This window comes from Blennius ocellaris (genome assembly GCF_963422515.1).
Source record: "Blennius ocellaris genome assembly, chromosome: 14".
Lineage (NCBI taxonomy): Eukaryota > Metazoa > Chordata > Actinopteri > Blenniiformes > Blenniidae > Blennius > Blennius ocellaris.
Window position 1 is genome coordinate 4,916,185 of NC_137663.1, and position 15,698 is coordinate 4,931,882.

At 44.2% G+C, this 15,698-nt stretch overlaps 1 protein-coding gene across 2 annotated transcripts in view; it reads right to left on the reverse strand.

The window, feature by feature from the left end:
• Nucleotides 1-15,698, reverse strand: part of LOC308139387 (polypeptide N-acetylgalactosaminyltransferase 10-like) — a 116,994-nt gene that overhangs the window by 35,400 nt on the left and 65,896 nt on the right. For both annotated transcript variants that reach the window (XM_080508817.1, XM_080508816.1), the window contains exon 5: nt 615-800. In XM_080508817.1, coding sequence (XP_080364943.1) covers nt 615-800 — 186 coding nt within the window. The remainder of the gene's footprint in view (nt 1-614; nt 801-15,698) is intronic.

Genomic DNA, 15,698 nt, shown 5'->3' on the forward strand with positions numbered 1-15,698 from the left:
CTTTCGAAAGCAGCTCAGAGAACCAAGACATTTGAAATTTCCAAGCAATTCAACAGAAAACCTCTGCAACAATCAGATTCTGGTTGCAGGGTAAGTATTCGGCCTAAACATTTGCACTCCCAGTTTAGTTTTCCAATCTTCTTCATCTCCTCTCAGCCTCATCAGACTGCACATCCATCTTTACGTATTTTTAATTTATTGGCTGCAGGTTCGAGGCCTGTTTGGTTTGACGCACCAGGCAGTCTGTCTTCCTCCCACTGCCTCCAAAGATGCGCGTCAGGCGATTTTTAGGACTTTCAATCGTCGGGTGTGTGCGTGCGTGCATGTATGTGTGTGTTGGCTGCTAATAACACTGAAGCCAAAGTGCTGGTCGAAGACGGACACATGTAAAGATGGATTGTTTTAATCACACCGACAGAGAGGACTTCTCAATATGATGAATGGATGATCAGTGAGATACCCGCTGTTCATATTGCTCCATAACGTGTGGTACGCCACAGTAAACATACATCATTCTGAGCTCATTAAATGTCTTAAGTAACTGATCTCAGGTCCATGTAATCCCTCAGTGGAATTGTTGGTCGAGGAGTCTCATTGAAGAGTGTGTTTCTCACCCAACATGGGAGGCAGCCAGTTGACGTTGGCCTCACAGTGGGAGTCCAGGAAAGTGATGACCGCCCCCTTGGCAGCGGCGGCGCCAAGCAGCCGCGTCCTGATCAGACCCTCCCTCTTCTTGGTCCGCAGGATACGAACCTTGGGCAAGCGCACCATGTACTCCTCCAGCGCCGCCTTGAGGTGCTCTAGAAACAGCAGAAGACATGCGAGTGTGAGAGGTTACATCAGTGTGACGCCTCTTTTTTTCCCCTTTTCTGCACACGTCGAGCGAATGAACCAGCGGCGTGGCTCAGGCACCGTTTCACAAAGCCGTCCGCAAATAAGCAAAACCTGCACGGACACGCTTTCACAAAGAGAGATCAAAAGAGGACCGAGCCATTACCAAACGCTATCAAACAAGACATCTGCCGCTGCCACATGCTCCAGACCGAAATGTTCCCCTTCAGGCCGCATGGCTTCACAACACGGAGTCATCCATACCAGGAGAACCGTGCTTTTTTTTTTTTTTTCACGAGCTTTACTGCAGCCATTAGACAGAATGTTACCCTCAAGAGAAAGAAACCAACTGCAGGGAAGAAAGAGAGCATTAAAGCTCCACTTCCTAATGCTGGGCCATAAAGTCTTATGGAGAAGGGGAAAAAAAAAAACCCAACATGATAATATTACCGAAACTCCTGATGCCCAATTAGGGAATCACAGGTACGACGTCCTTGTATGATCCGACTGGTGTAAAGTGGCTGAACCTGAGAATCATGATTGATCAGATCACTTTACTTAGACTAAATATGTTTATATCACATCTAAATTCAATATACCGTATAGCTCTCAATAGAAGAGCACCTCCCTTTTCCGATGATGTGGAGCACGACAAGAAAGAACAAACCTCACTAATTGGACGCCTCCCCTCGAAACATTTGAAGAAAATAGACTTGAAATGGTGCATTGTAATGCATTGTAGAACACTAAATACTAAGTTGTGTTATGGCAGAAACATACTTATTTAAAAGGACAAAATGAAGATCCAAAGATGTATACAAACCAAACACTGAACAAACTTTGACTTCAGGGGCCATATACACTCCAGACCGGTAAAAGATTGCCATGATAACGTTTAAATTGACCTTTAAATGATTTCACAAACACAGCATCAACTAAACTTTGCTCCTCTTTAAGTTGTGAAACACTTTTTTTTACAAAAAATGTGCTATTTAATCACATTTATTATTATTTTAATGATTGCAGAAAGTCCCATTACAGCTCATTCAGAGCTGACGACACGAGGCAGCAACTCTCCAGCCGAACGTTCAATAAAACTATTGTTTCGATGGTTGGTTCATGGTGGAAAAACAAGAGGCGACGTCGTTACACTGACATTCCATCTGACTGCAGCCTGGCTACGCTCATATAGACAGTAGTCAGGCATTGGCCTCCACTAAAACTCCATTCTCCGGAAAACTTTATTGCGTTATGGGCGACCGTTTACACCGAAAACAAGAAACGATTTTTTTTACAACATGCCATTTCCTGCGTGCATACGTTGGTGGTTATATTACATGAAAACAGCACCAACTAGTGGCCCAACATGAAACGACATCATTTTAAGTGTTTCTGTCATTTTCAAAACATTCCAAAAAAATATTCTACAACACAAATGCAAAAATAAAGCGTTTCACCTGAAACGTTGTGTAAACGAAGTCTCAGGATGCAGACTGCACTTGGAGGTAAGTTGGTAAAACAGATTCTTTCAAACCGTCACGCTCCGACAGCGGCCAAAAGGTTCTCATTCAGTTTATGATTGTTGCTGCTAAAACAAATGGTATTGTACTTCTGCTTATACTGCAGTACAAATTTAAACTGGATTCTGCATTTCTCACATATGCCAATATAATCAATCGCCCAAAATGTTGTGAATAATCGTCACCTGGAACTAGTTTATTACAAAGCAAGGAGCAGGAGAATTCAGGGAAGGATGTCAGAGGGTTTGTATTCTTTTCCAAGCTCCAAAAACACCATCAATCAGAAATTATTGAGCTTTATTTGAAGCCAAAAAGCCGTTGTTTCAGCTTTTTGTTTGTTTTTGACCAAACCACCGAATATACCAAAATACAGTTACAAGGTGAAAAAGTACAGTTCTCTACAGACGGTGAAGGCTAAAAGAAAGCAGCGATCAGTCAGAGAGACGGCTCCAGTCTATGTTCACATCTTGCTCCAATCTTTCATCACAGAAATCAATCCCTCCCCAAACGGAGCTTGTAAATCTCTCTGCTCGCTTTTTGACAGGACAATGAAATAACAAAAGAAAGAGGAGAAAACTGGAGCCACGGTGGCGTTTGGATCCCGTCCACTGTGCGGAGAACACACAGTCTAGTGTAACCTATTCATCTCCCACCATCCATCGGCGGATTTTCATCCCCTTGAGATCCTCATAACAATCTCTAGAACGTTATGGCTTCTGGGTTGAAGAACGTCCTGGTGAAACGCCTCACGGTGCAAACCAGCAGGGCCAAACGCTTCCAGAGTCTCATGGTGGACCAAACAGGAAGAAGCTGCCTCCTGCATCATGCCTCCATAACTCACCTACTTTATTTCAACATTCATTTGAATCATGATTATTCTTCTGTGGAGAGATTACTGATAGAAAATCTGGTAAAAAAAAGACACGGTGGACTCAGGCAGCTGCATTCAGTGTAGATTTATATTTATTATGATTGCTTTTCTCTTTCTTTGAAACTTCAAAAGATACAGATGAAAATGATCAATGCAACGAAAAGGCTTGAGAAGGAGGAGGAGGAGGATGCAGAAGGTGATTAAATCCTTCACCAGTCAGTATATTTAGTTTTTTCCAGTCACATACTCAAAAACTTAAATAACCAAACAACGAAGCAACAAAACCTAGTTTAATGCCCAGAATTCAAAAATATTCCAAATCCATTCTTCTTCAAGTTGGATAATGTATCGTGTGCTAAACTAGTTCAGATATAACTACACAGTGAAGAAGGAGGTACAGAGTTAATATACTGTATTTCACTTCCATGGTACTTTCCCACTGACTTTTCCACTGACTTCTTTCTTACACTTTGTTTCTTTCGTTCTTACACTCTGGAGATTTTGGGTTCAGTGTCCTGCTTTAAGGACACTTTGACAAAGTGCCAGATTTGGAATCGAACATACAGGTACCCTCAAAAAAACAAACAAACAAACAAACAAACAAAAAGCAACTGCCCAAAGTCTGAACTGAAGGGATGACTGAAGCTATTTCACATGTTCTATCTTTAAAATGATGAACTGGACTCACATTTTGCTTGTTTCAACCGCTACATGAACCCGGTGTCTGCCCGTCCTCTCTTTACCTGCCCGTCCTCTCTTTACCTGCCCGTCCTCTCTTTACCTGCCCGTCCTCTCTTTACCTGCCCGTCCTCTCTTTACCTGCCCGTCCTCTCTTTACCTGCCCGTCCTCTCTTTACCTGCCCATCCTCTCTTTACCTGCCTTTCTCTCCCAAATCCCAACCTGAGGAGCTAAACGTTTCTGGTTCTGCAAGTTTCTCCAGCTCAGAGTCTGGTTCTGCAGAAATACCTTCAACTGTCTTGGATTTGGTGCTATAGCAATAAAATGTAATATACATTTGCTGATTAAGTACTATATTTTTACACGAGAGGCTATACAGCTTTTTTTTCTTCTTTTTTTTTTAGAGAAAATACTAAATTTGTTATTTTTATGATTATTTGTTCTTCATCGGGACATTTTGTTGGAAAAATGAAACGTCTTAGCAGAGATAATAAATTCCTGCCGGCAATAATGTGTCTTTTACTTGTAAACTATGTTGGTTCTTCCTCTTTTTTTGTCTTGCAATAATTAAAAGATAAGATAGTAGGATAATCCCTCAATTCAGTTACCAAGCCTAATAATTGCTTTTCAAATTTGGACAAACGGATCTTTGTGAGCCCGTGAGATCAACCACAGATTGTGTTTTTCACTGCCGATAGTGATATTCTGCAGGCCATGAAGCTTTCAAAGCCACCACGTAGTCTCGCCAACAGATTAAGTGCCTGCATTTATACAAACAGTTTTACCATCAGAGGCTGTCCAGTAAAACTAAACCCCATCTATATTTCATCTTTATATCATATACAATGTTCTTATCATTGAGTCAGCACACAAACTTAAAATAAAGAAGCAGTACTGGGGGGAAAAACTGCCACTGTGTGCCGAGTACAGCAACAAGCCTGGCATTAATAAAACATCCCCTCTGTCAGTGTTCCTTGTTCGTAGGGTTTGGTACAAATGGCCACTGTCACAAACGGAGCCCCCCTCCCACACATGGTTAATTGGATTGTGAATATCGGAGAGAGGATGGAGGGAAGGCAGCAGCCTTTCCTCACCTTGTCAGACTAAACTGCAGCTTCTGATGTGTCACGCCGAACGTCTTTATCTGGCTTCCTGCTTTAATCTTCCCCACGCTTTCTGTCCCTCCTCTGGTTCTCTCCCTCCGTCTTTCCTCTCAGGTGCCTCTCGGAGATGAACTTCTGAGACGTGAGCGACAGCCGGAGAATCCAGAACCAACAAAAACGAGGCCGGCGGGTCTCGCCGTCAGTCTCTCTCTTCCTCCTTCCTCTCTCCGGTGATTTATTTTTAATGAGCTGCAGTAAATGACAGCCCGTCTCCTCCAGTCAGACCCGCCGACGCTGCGACCTCCAGAGAGGCCGGTTTGAACGCTCGCGTTTGGACAAGAGCAGATCTGATCAGACGTTATTAAAGCAGAGCAAAGCAAATTACAAGCGGGGCAGTAATCAGGAGGCGAGTGAGGGGTTCTGTCTGTCAAGCCGTCACAGAGGTCTCTGCTGGTTAGGCTTCGGCTGCCTGAAGTGGTCGGGCTCAAATTAGAACCCCCGCCATGAAGAAAGGACCTCGAAGACAAGAGATGCTTTACTTACCAGGGTGCTAATCGAATCTTCTCGTGACATCAAGGCTCCGTTTACGCGACAAAGTTTCAAGTGTAAACGCATCGAAGTCCATTCGCATTGAAATTGCAGGAACGCTGACAATGATGCAGTGGTCATGCCAGGCCACAGGTTGGTCCTGTTGGACATTGTACTGGACAGATGACCAAGTTGGAATGTTATTATGGTGACAAGAAACACAGCTAGTCACTACGGTTGTGGTGTGCAGGACCAGAAGCAGCTTTTTTTGAGTCTGAGCTGTTTTCAAAAAGTTTTCCGTGACTCCCAAGCAGCGCTGTCGTGCAAACTGATTCCAAAATTCTACAAATGTTTTACATTTTTACTTGTCATCTAAACAGGGTCTTAGTCATCAACATACACTACAATGTATGACCACTAGGTGTCAGTGTATGACACCTGAACGCAGCTACAGCACCATGATTAGTGAACTTATGAAGTCATGAGGGAAACATTGTTCTTACTGTCCGTCGACTGAGCATGTGCAGAACAACTACTTACTATGGCTGTGCGTGTACAGTGACTCCATTTCAAAAATGTTGCCTTTCCTCCACTTACATGAAGATGGAGTAGGGACGTTTTTTTCCCCAAAAAAGTTCCACCTGGGAGCCGATTTCACAAATTTCGAACCCAAAACAACAAAATATTTCAGTTTTTACATAAAAACGTTGTTGTGTAACTGGGCCTGAAAGGAGTGGTATACAACAACAGTGGTCAGAAATCGTTTTGTTTCTCACTGAGTAGGTTTTTGAAACATACCTTTGACAGGTTTCGAATGTGTTTTTGTCAAAAGAATAAATGAAGAATGAAGGAAAAAGTACCAAAGACAACAAACTGTGCCATTTGTGAAACGCTGCATGCAAATTGCAGATGTAATGGAAGGAAATGTGTCTTTGCAAAGGTTCTCAAGCCATATGAATCGATTTTGTAATAGACAAAATTATCTAGCCAAGGACTGCAGCATGAGATGTGTTCAACATCTTTCTAATGGAAGAAACTCTGGTAAAATCAAGCACATGTAATTTGTCCTGAATCTGCATTGTAATGAGTCCTAGCAGCATTAATATACGCTGCAAGCTGAGACGTGGGGATAATAGCCGCGGGGTCCTGGAGGGTCAGTGTCACCATCAGAGGAAAGAGGCCGGCCTTCACCTTCAGAACACTGCAATAAATCAGCCCATTAGCTATTAACCACCAGGAGATTGATTGAAGCCGAACCTTTGGCCTGCACGCAGCGACTCTCACATAACCTGCCTAATGACAGGCGCTGAGATTAAACAATGGACATTTGCATTGCGTGTACAGCACATTCCGAGCCGGAGAAGAGGAGCAGGAAAGGTTAGAGCATCTAATTACCAATGGTTAATTCCACCCGGAGAAATTGGAATATGGCGCTTCTGGTTTGCCGGAAACCGGCGGGGCTATAAATCACTGTAATGAGAGCAGGCCGATGTCGGCAAACACATTAGTCATTATTAGAAAGTGAAATCCAGGACATGATTATGGGCTCAGACGTTATCGATGGCTGGGTCAAACCCAAAGACCTCAGTCACCAGAGCAGTGACTCTGCCCGGGACGATCAAAGAAATACTTCTACATGTTCCGTTTGTGTGACATGTGGGTCGTAGGGGCGGCTGTGGATCAGGTGGTCGAGCTGTCATCTGCCAATGGGAAGGTTGCAGGCTCAATTCTCCTCCCGTCCCACATGTCAAAGTGTCCTTGAGCAAGACATTGCACTCCAAATGGCTCCCAATGGAGGAACTAGGTGCCTTACATGGCGTGTGTGTGAATTAGCATTAGTGTGTGAATGGGGGTGAATGTGATTAATGATGTAAAACTCTTTGGGACTAGTCAGGCAGTTGAAAAACGACACATAAGTGAAAAGATGTGTATTCTCTACTCAAACATCGAGGAGACACATTGATGTAAGGAAGCCATGAGCCGAGCCTCCATTCAGATTAGTTATCTACTAAAACTGGGTTGAAGCTCAAACCTTAATGGATATGCGTTGCTACTAACAACCTCCACACGTCGACGATACGTGAAGCCTCCAACAACTTCTAAGTCCGTGTCCACACAAGGACTTTTTCCTCTCCCGTCATTTTGAAAAGTTTCCCATCCACACGGCATTGGTGCAGGACATACCTGTGTCCTCGCAACAACCACTCAAAATGATGTAGTACATCTGCCAGGCCTATAGGTGGTGCTGTAACACTGCCATAACAATACAACAAAAACAGAGAAGACACGGAGCATGGAAAAAAAGGGGGAGAAATCCAAAAATCTGACATCTGACCTTATTATAGCGCCTAGCATCAGTAGCTCCATCTGGAACAGGTCGTCCGCCATTGTTGTTCTTATCAATTTATTGAGGTTCAAGAGGTGGCCTGATGACATCATCTTTTTCAGCTAATATGCATCTTGTCCGTCCACACGTCATTTCAGACACAGTGTTTTAAAATCCCTCCACTCTGGAACCCGTTAAAAAAAAAAAAAGAACAAGCAAAACAAACAAAAAAGTTTTTTTGCTGCTAAAATGTTGCGTCGTGTGGATGATTAGACTAAAACGGTTACATGAAACAGAGATGTCATGTGGACAGGACATAAATGTGTGTGGAAGCGGCACAGAACTAAATAGGCAGAGCACAAGGTCCGTGAATACTCCATCATGAGGCATGTTAAAAAACTCCGTAATGTTAAAAAACTCCGCCCCGTGACTCTTCACCCCAGAACCTCAATGACCCGAGGACTGTCTCTCAAGAGAAGGACGCCATGCCTCATCAGACAATGAGTCCACTTGTGAACATTGCAAAGCATTGCCCAGTACCGTATCCAATTATTGCTTGACAGTAACTATCATGTTTTGTTGGGTAGAAGTGGAGGCCGATTAAGAAACACCAAAACTAAATGGAGTTGTTAAAGAAAGGAGCATGAAGCTGCATTAAGGAAGAGGAAGGAGAGTGAGACGAAGTGTGAATGGCATTGTCAGGAGATGTGAGCTGGATACTTATAAGTTTGAATTAAGTAATTTCTGCCCTGCGTCAACCCGTGTTGGTTAATGAGGTTGACCTTAGAAGATGGGCTGTGAGCTGTAACCGACCTGATCGGCAAAGGCACCTTCTCCACGCACTGAATGAAATGACTAATTAGAGCCGAGGTTCAAGAGAAGCGTGTCAGGAAGCTGTTTTATCAGTCTTTTTCCAGCTTTTAGCTTTAGATTGAGATGTTGAGATCGTATTTGAAGGGAAGTCTTTGTGTGCTTGAGAGGCGGAAAATGCCAGAGCAGCAATAACTTTGCTTCCTGTGTAGAGTGGAGGCCTGGAAGTGATTCTCCTCCCAGCAGCCTGACGAGCCAGAGAATAAAAACGTGTGAAAGTTGATACGGAAACATTGCTTATCACCGTTTCAGTTTAATATTGAGTTACTGAAGTCAAGACCCTTATTTTGAAAAGGCTCAGTGATTCATCGTTGGTAACATGTTGATGCAGATGGTTCTTGTCGATCGCTCTCATTATTGATGGGTCGTCCTCAGAGGACTGAGTCGTGACTACCGGACTCGGATGTTTGGTCCCCGATGACGGAGCTAATGAGACAGTTGACAGTCAGCAGCTCTGTGACGGAGCTCTGTGACGGAGCGCCTGGACCTGATCAAGGTTCGTCTTCATCATCCAGTCCCACACAGTGAGGGAAATAAGGTAAGCTCTAATAACAACCTGGAGAAAGGTGGAGGGGCTGATGGAGGAGGTGGAAGAGGAGGGAGACTGATGGAGGAGGAGGAAGTGGAGGTGGGCTGATGGAGGAGGAGGAAGAGGAGGGAGACTGATGGAGGAGGAGGAAGTGGAGGGGGGCTGATGGAGGAGGAGGAAGTGGAGGGGGGCTGATGGAGGAGGAGGAAGATGAGGGAGGCTGATGGAGGAGGAGGAAGATGAGGGAGGCTGATGGAGGAGGAGGAAGATGAGGGAGGCTGATGGAGGAGGAGGAAGAGGAGGGAGACTGATGGAGGAGGAGGAAGTGGAGGGGGGCTGACGGAGGAGGAGGAAGATGAGGGAGGCTGATGGAGGAGGAGGAAGATGAGGGAGGCTGATGGAGGAGGAAGGCTGCTGTAGAAGGGGGGTGGGTGTAGAAACAGGAGTGATGGAGGAAGAGGAGTAGTGGAGGATGTGGATCTGCCGGTCATCGGAGGTCAGCTCACTCTTCATTAGACTGTAATTGAATTTCCGTGTGGAGGATGTTGGCCCTCGCTCGCCCCTCGCTCGCCCCTCGCTCGCCCTGCAGGGAGTTCTGGCTCGCTCCCGATCTCCACCCTCCCCGCTACTTTCAAGGTTAGCTCAGCTAATGGGCTCCGTTCTCCACAGACTTCCCCGCTCGCCATCTGTCAGCTGACGGAGCGAACGCGCTCCACCTCTGCCGAGGATACAGGAAGACCCGTCTGGACCGGGGAACCACTCACGCAGATCAAAACTTTTTTTTTTTTAAATGGGTCACAGAGTGAGGAAATTCTAATGTCGGACAATAAAGATGACGCATCGGCGGAAAATGGTGATGTCATCTCCACCACCACCACGGCCTGCGATGTCATCTATGAACCACAACAATTGGAGACTACATGCTCCAGGTGGAGCTGCAGAAGCTACTGACGCTAGCAGCAGGAGGAGCAGGAGCATAGACCTATAGAACTCAGTGTTATATAGAAGCCTATAGCAGGAGTCTACTTCTAAATTTAGAAAAAAAGGAAACAGAGGAAGGAGGAGAAAGATAGAAAGACTCAAAGTTTACAGAAAATGGAAAAAACTCCTCCTCCTCCTCCTCCTCCTCCCCTCCTCCAGGGGTCTGGAGGTTAAATGTTTGTGTTTATCTCGGAGCGGTGCAGCGTGATATCAGTGTTGGATCGTGTTTAATCGAGTGTTCTTGAGGAGGTGCGAGCTGTTCTCCGGGGAGGAGAGTTCACTATCACGGCAAGTGTCCAGATACGTTGGGGGGGGGTTGGGTAGAGAAAGGCATGCTGGGTAACGTCGTCTTTATTCCTCCGGTTTTATCATCACTTCACAGACGTCTTCCTTAAACCATTAAATTATTAATATATTATTACTTCTGTATAATTGAAGTTTGGCTTGAGAAGCGGAGCCGCTCTGAGAGGATCGTCATTAGCATCCATGTCTGAGGAAAGACGAGTCCTGGCAACTAAATGAGGCCAATTCTCAGAGCAAAACAAATCATAAAAGCCAGTTAACCACAAAGTAGAAGAGAGAAAGGAGTCAGGATCAGAGGAGGCGGGCACTTTCTGACGGAGGACTTGTTTTTGTGGGTTCACAGCGTTTCCTGGTGAGCACCGAGGCAGTTCAGGCTGCGGAGCTAATTGAAAGGCGACGCTTTCAGGAGCGAGAAGAACAAAGGTGATTTGCGTCAATGGTGAACCAGAGTAAAGCAGCGCGGCACAGCCACTCAGAGTGACTCTCAATCTCACCATCAACACGCCGTGGAATCACAGCAGAGACTCGCTTTGATTTCCTGTTGAACAAACTTTAGTTTTGGGGAGCCATTTACACAAAACTGAAAATGACACTTTTTGAAAATGGAGGAAACAGAACTGTTCGGAAACGCCGCTATGGTGTATTCGCACCATGACTTTAGTAAATGGTAAAGAAGGGACTTTAATATCATGAGATAATATGTTTTTATGGAGTCTGATTTACTGACATCCATTCAACTTTTGTACATGTTTCATCCAGAGCAAATGTGCAGGAGGGTTTACATCTTTTCAGGGGATTTTAGGCACGCCTACCACGGCTGTGGTAACGAGCAGCTGTGCACATGCTCAGTAGAGCCAATCAGAACAATGTTTCCTCTGTGATGTCATGACTCCCAGTCCATATTCTCCTGGACTTGGTACTTTTACTTTGACAGTCACCATGATAACAATCTAACTTGGTCGTCTGTCCATGAGAATCAAGGACAAGGTGACTCCATCGGTACCCGTAGGTACACTTGTTTTACAGCTTTTGTGATCATTTGGCGCGTCATAACAAATAACGACACACAATCAATCAGACAAGCAGATAATTGGTCCAGTGAAACAAGACAGACAAGACAAGTGCTCAATGTTCAGCTATTCACCAATAAATAACTCAGATAAGATCAAATATAGATGAGGACAAACCACAATAAAACCTTACAGAGATTAAAAGCAGTCACAAACATAAACCTAAGAACATTCAATGAAGAGTCATGACAATAAATAGAGCTAAAAATGGATAAATATGATAAAGTGTAATGTCACTGGGTCTTATTCAGCTCAGTGATGGCAACAGGAATAAAGCTGTTCTTAAAACGCACAATGCATTTGAAGAACCGTGGGACCAGGAACCTCCGTCCAGAGGGGAGGAGCTGGAATTCACTTCGTAAAGGATGAGAGTCACAATTAATGATTGATGAAGCGCCTCTGAACCTGTTTAGTGAACAGGGAGGCTGGAAAACACTGAGACTCACCAATGAGACGACTGGACCATTTTACTATTTAGTTCAATGTCAGCGTTCTCCTATTGTTGATGTTTCGAGAGTTGTTCTCTGCTGCGTGTGTGTGGTTTCATTACAAAACCTAGAAAGGGCCCTCGGTAGAGTGTTGCCATCTTTCACCATCTTACACCATCTTACACCATCTTACACCATCTTGCAATGTTAAGGTTAAATGATCATGTTCTGCTGGTTCTCGTTCTTTTTTGTCACTTGAACGGACCGTTAAGAGAGAGTTGGCCTGTGATTGGCCGAGAGTGGAGGAGGGGTTGCGGCGTTAGCAGTGTGCTAGCAGTCAGCTAACGGCAGCTCCACAATGTTGACGTAAAATCGCAAAACTGCAAGAACAGAAATACAAAAACAATGCGTTTTTACCTGAAATGTCATGTGAACATTTATGTCACTCGATCACCGCTCTGTTAAGTTTCACCAAAACAACCAACCGATGGCCCAAAACACTAACTACCTTGTTTCCAGCATTTCTGCTGCCTTAGCAAAAACAGGCATCGTTTTCAAAATGCTGCAGTGAAAACGAGACATTTTTCAGAAACAAAAACACAACAAAGCATTCTCTGGTTGTCCTAACGTTCCACGTCCAGAGATAGAGGAACAGAAGCCAAATCGAGGGAAACGGAGGAGAAAATAACCCAAAAGGAGGCGTAGACGTGGCTCCTGCAGGCCTGATGGAGATGTGAATGTTCTGGAGCTTGTGTGTCTGAGCTCGCAGGCAGAAGCATGAAATTGTTCGTCCCGTCTCTCTTTTCTTGCTTTTATCATTTCATGACGCGACAGCAAAGTACACATCTGAAATCCATCTCTTATCAGTGACACAGGAGCTACTTAAGCTGTGTACATTTTGTGCGATGAGGGGAAAACAGTGTGCTTTAGGCGAGTTAAAAAACAAACAAACTGCTTCTATCGTCACAGAATCTCCCTCAGCATCCTTCCTTTTTTAATGACGGCTGCAAAAAAAAAACAAGAAACGCAGCTTCAGATGTTCCCAGGCTGGCACCGGGCTGAAAAAGGGAGGAGACGTGTGATGGAGTTCACAGGAGCAGCCGAATATTTTGGAGGAAGAAATTAGCAGCTTGGTGCTTTGGTGCCGTGCCAAGACGTCTGGGAAGTAATCCAGCACCTTGGAAAGACACGATTTGGATGCCATATTGGATCCACTGTAATTTGAGGTTAATTGAATTGAAAATCCCTCTTGCATTAACTGGAGAAAAAAAAAATCTTCAGACAGGGGAGGATGCTGAGCTGGATAAAAAGCTAGCATGTGTTGGGTTTTTACTGCAGATGGTTTTTAAAACAGAGTAGATCCATTAAAGTTACATTACACTTTCTTGAGTCAAATCATTTACAGACCAAACAATGTCCGTGTAATGTCTCATCTTCATTTATTCTTTGGCAAATTATAAGTATCTATATATCTAGAGAAAGAAAACATGTAATACAACCCACAAAAACTGGTTTCTTAATGTTTATCATGAAATATAAACATTATGTCCTGTTTGCTCAGTACTGCCCCCTTCAGGGCTTCATTACCTTAAAGCTCACGTGTGGAACTCCGGTCCTCGAGGGCCGCAGCCCTGCACAGTTTGCACGTCTCCCTGCTTCCACACAGCTGATTGCAATGAGCAGCTGGTTATCTGGCTTTGTGCTGAATGTGGTGATGAAGCATCAGGACGTTCAGGGGAGGGAGACGTGGAAAACCTGCAGGACTCTGGCTCTCCAGGACCAGGGCTCCCTACCCCTGCCTTAAAGGCTGATACACACTGTATACATGACCGAAACACACACTTTACATGTCTGATGTTTCATGACGGCAATATCAGACATCAGACAATTAACGGTTTTTAAACCATTTGAGTTGTTTAAGCTTCAGCTGTTTTGACTCGTCGTTTTGCTTGTTTTTTTTTTTCTTTCATTTGGGCTACTTCAAAAAAAAAATCACTTTTACTTTTTAGTTTTAGTATTTTTTATTTTTAGTTGTTTTAGCCATTTTTTTAAACAAATAAAAAATTTAATTAAATGTTCTTTTTCCCCTTTTTTAAACTGATTTGAGGCATTTTAGCATGTATTTCCACAATTCATTTTAAACTGTTTTAGCTTTTCCAACTTATTTTTGCTTGTTGTTGTAATGTATTTACAGCCAGTGTGGCTGCTCGACGCTCGGTCTAGACCAGGGGTGGGGAACCCTGGTCCCGGAGAGCCGCAGCCCTGCACGCTTTCTGTGTGTCCTCACACCCACACAGCTGACAGCAATGAGTGGCTCGTTATCAAGCTTCTGCAGAGCCTCATCATGAGAACTCAGGTGTTTGAGCAGGGAAACATCTAAAACATGCAGGACTGCAGCTCTCCAGGACCAGGGTTCCCCACCCCTGGTCTACACAGTCCTTTCACCTGGGGAGCCGTGATGTCATTCATCCATCTACGCCCCCTAGTGTTATGGTAGTGAACAACTCCGCGGTACAGTCCACGCACTAGTACACATCAGATGTTAGTTCTTGGTCAGCATAAAATAATCTGTACACACTGGTTTCAGAATCAACTGTTGCTTCTTCTAATTCTCTGACTGAACGCAGCCGGAGTGAGTAGCACCACCTTGTGGTACAAAGTGGGATTACAAGAGTCTTTTCGCCTGTTAGTAGCTTTCTCTGCTAAAAATAATAATTCAAAAATAATTTAACAGAGTCTACAGTCACCATCTTGTTTTCTTTTTCTCCTTTTTTTTTCTTAAAACATAAATTAAATCTATTTCTATTTTTCCCCTGTCAGACAGTTGTCTAATTGATCCCAGCAGGCGGCGGAGGGAATAATCAGCCCATCCATCACGGAGTGGGTGACGGGGTACGGAGGCGTGCCGCGGCCCGGTGCGGTGGTCCTGCTGAGAGGGGCTGTCTCTGTCCCTGAGCACAGTTAACCATGATGGATGCTTCTGGACTCGCACTGTCCCCACTTTAATCACACTCTGCCGCGAAGACGTCTGAGTGCAACAATATGCCAGAGATGAAAAATGAAAGGAAACGACTTTACCCAGGGGAAAAAAAAGAAAACGAAGGTTCAAGTTTGGAGCATTTAAAAAAAAAAAGCTGTGAATCACATGTTTAGATAAATACGCAACCTGTTGCTATGGAAACATCCTCCACCGGTGAAACGCATTCATGGGAGGAAGGCGGAACTTAAAGATAAAACTGAACATTTTGGTGGAATCATGTAGAATTATGAAACACCTTCCAAAAGTCAACAAATTTGAGATGCTATTTCATAAAAATCATGGAAACAGTGACAGTTGTTGAGCCACTGTCTCTGTATGCAACATTAGTAAATAGAGATTCTTCCATGAACATCCAGATTATAGAGCATCTTCCTCCTCCAACATCCAGATTATAGAGCATCTTCCTCCTCTAACATCAGATTATAGAGCATCTTCCTCCTCTAACATCCAGATTATAGAGCATCTTCCTCCTCCAACATCCAGATTATAGTGCATCTTCCTCCTCCAACATCCAGATTATAGAGCATCTTCTTCCTCCAACATCCAGATTATAGAGCATCTTCCTCCTCCAACATCAGATTATAGAGCATCTTCCTCCTCCAACATCAGATTATAGAGC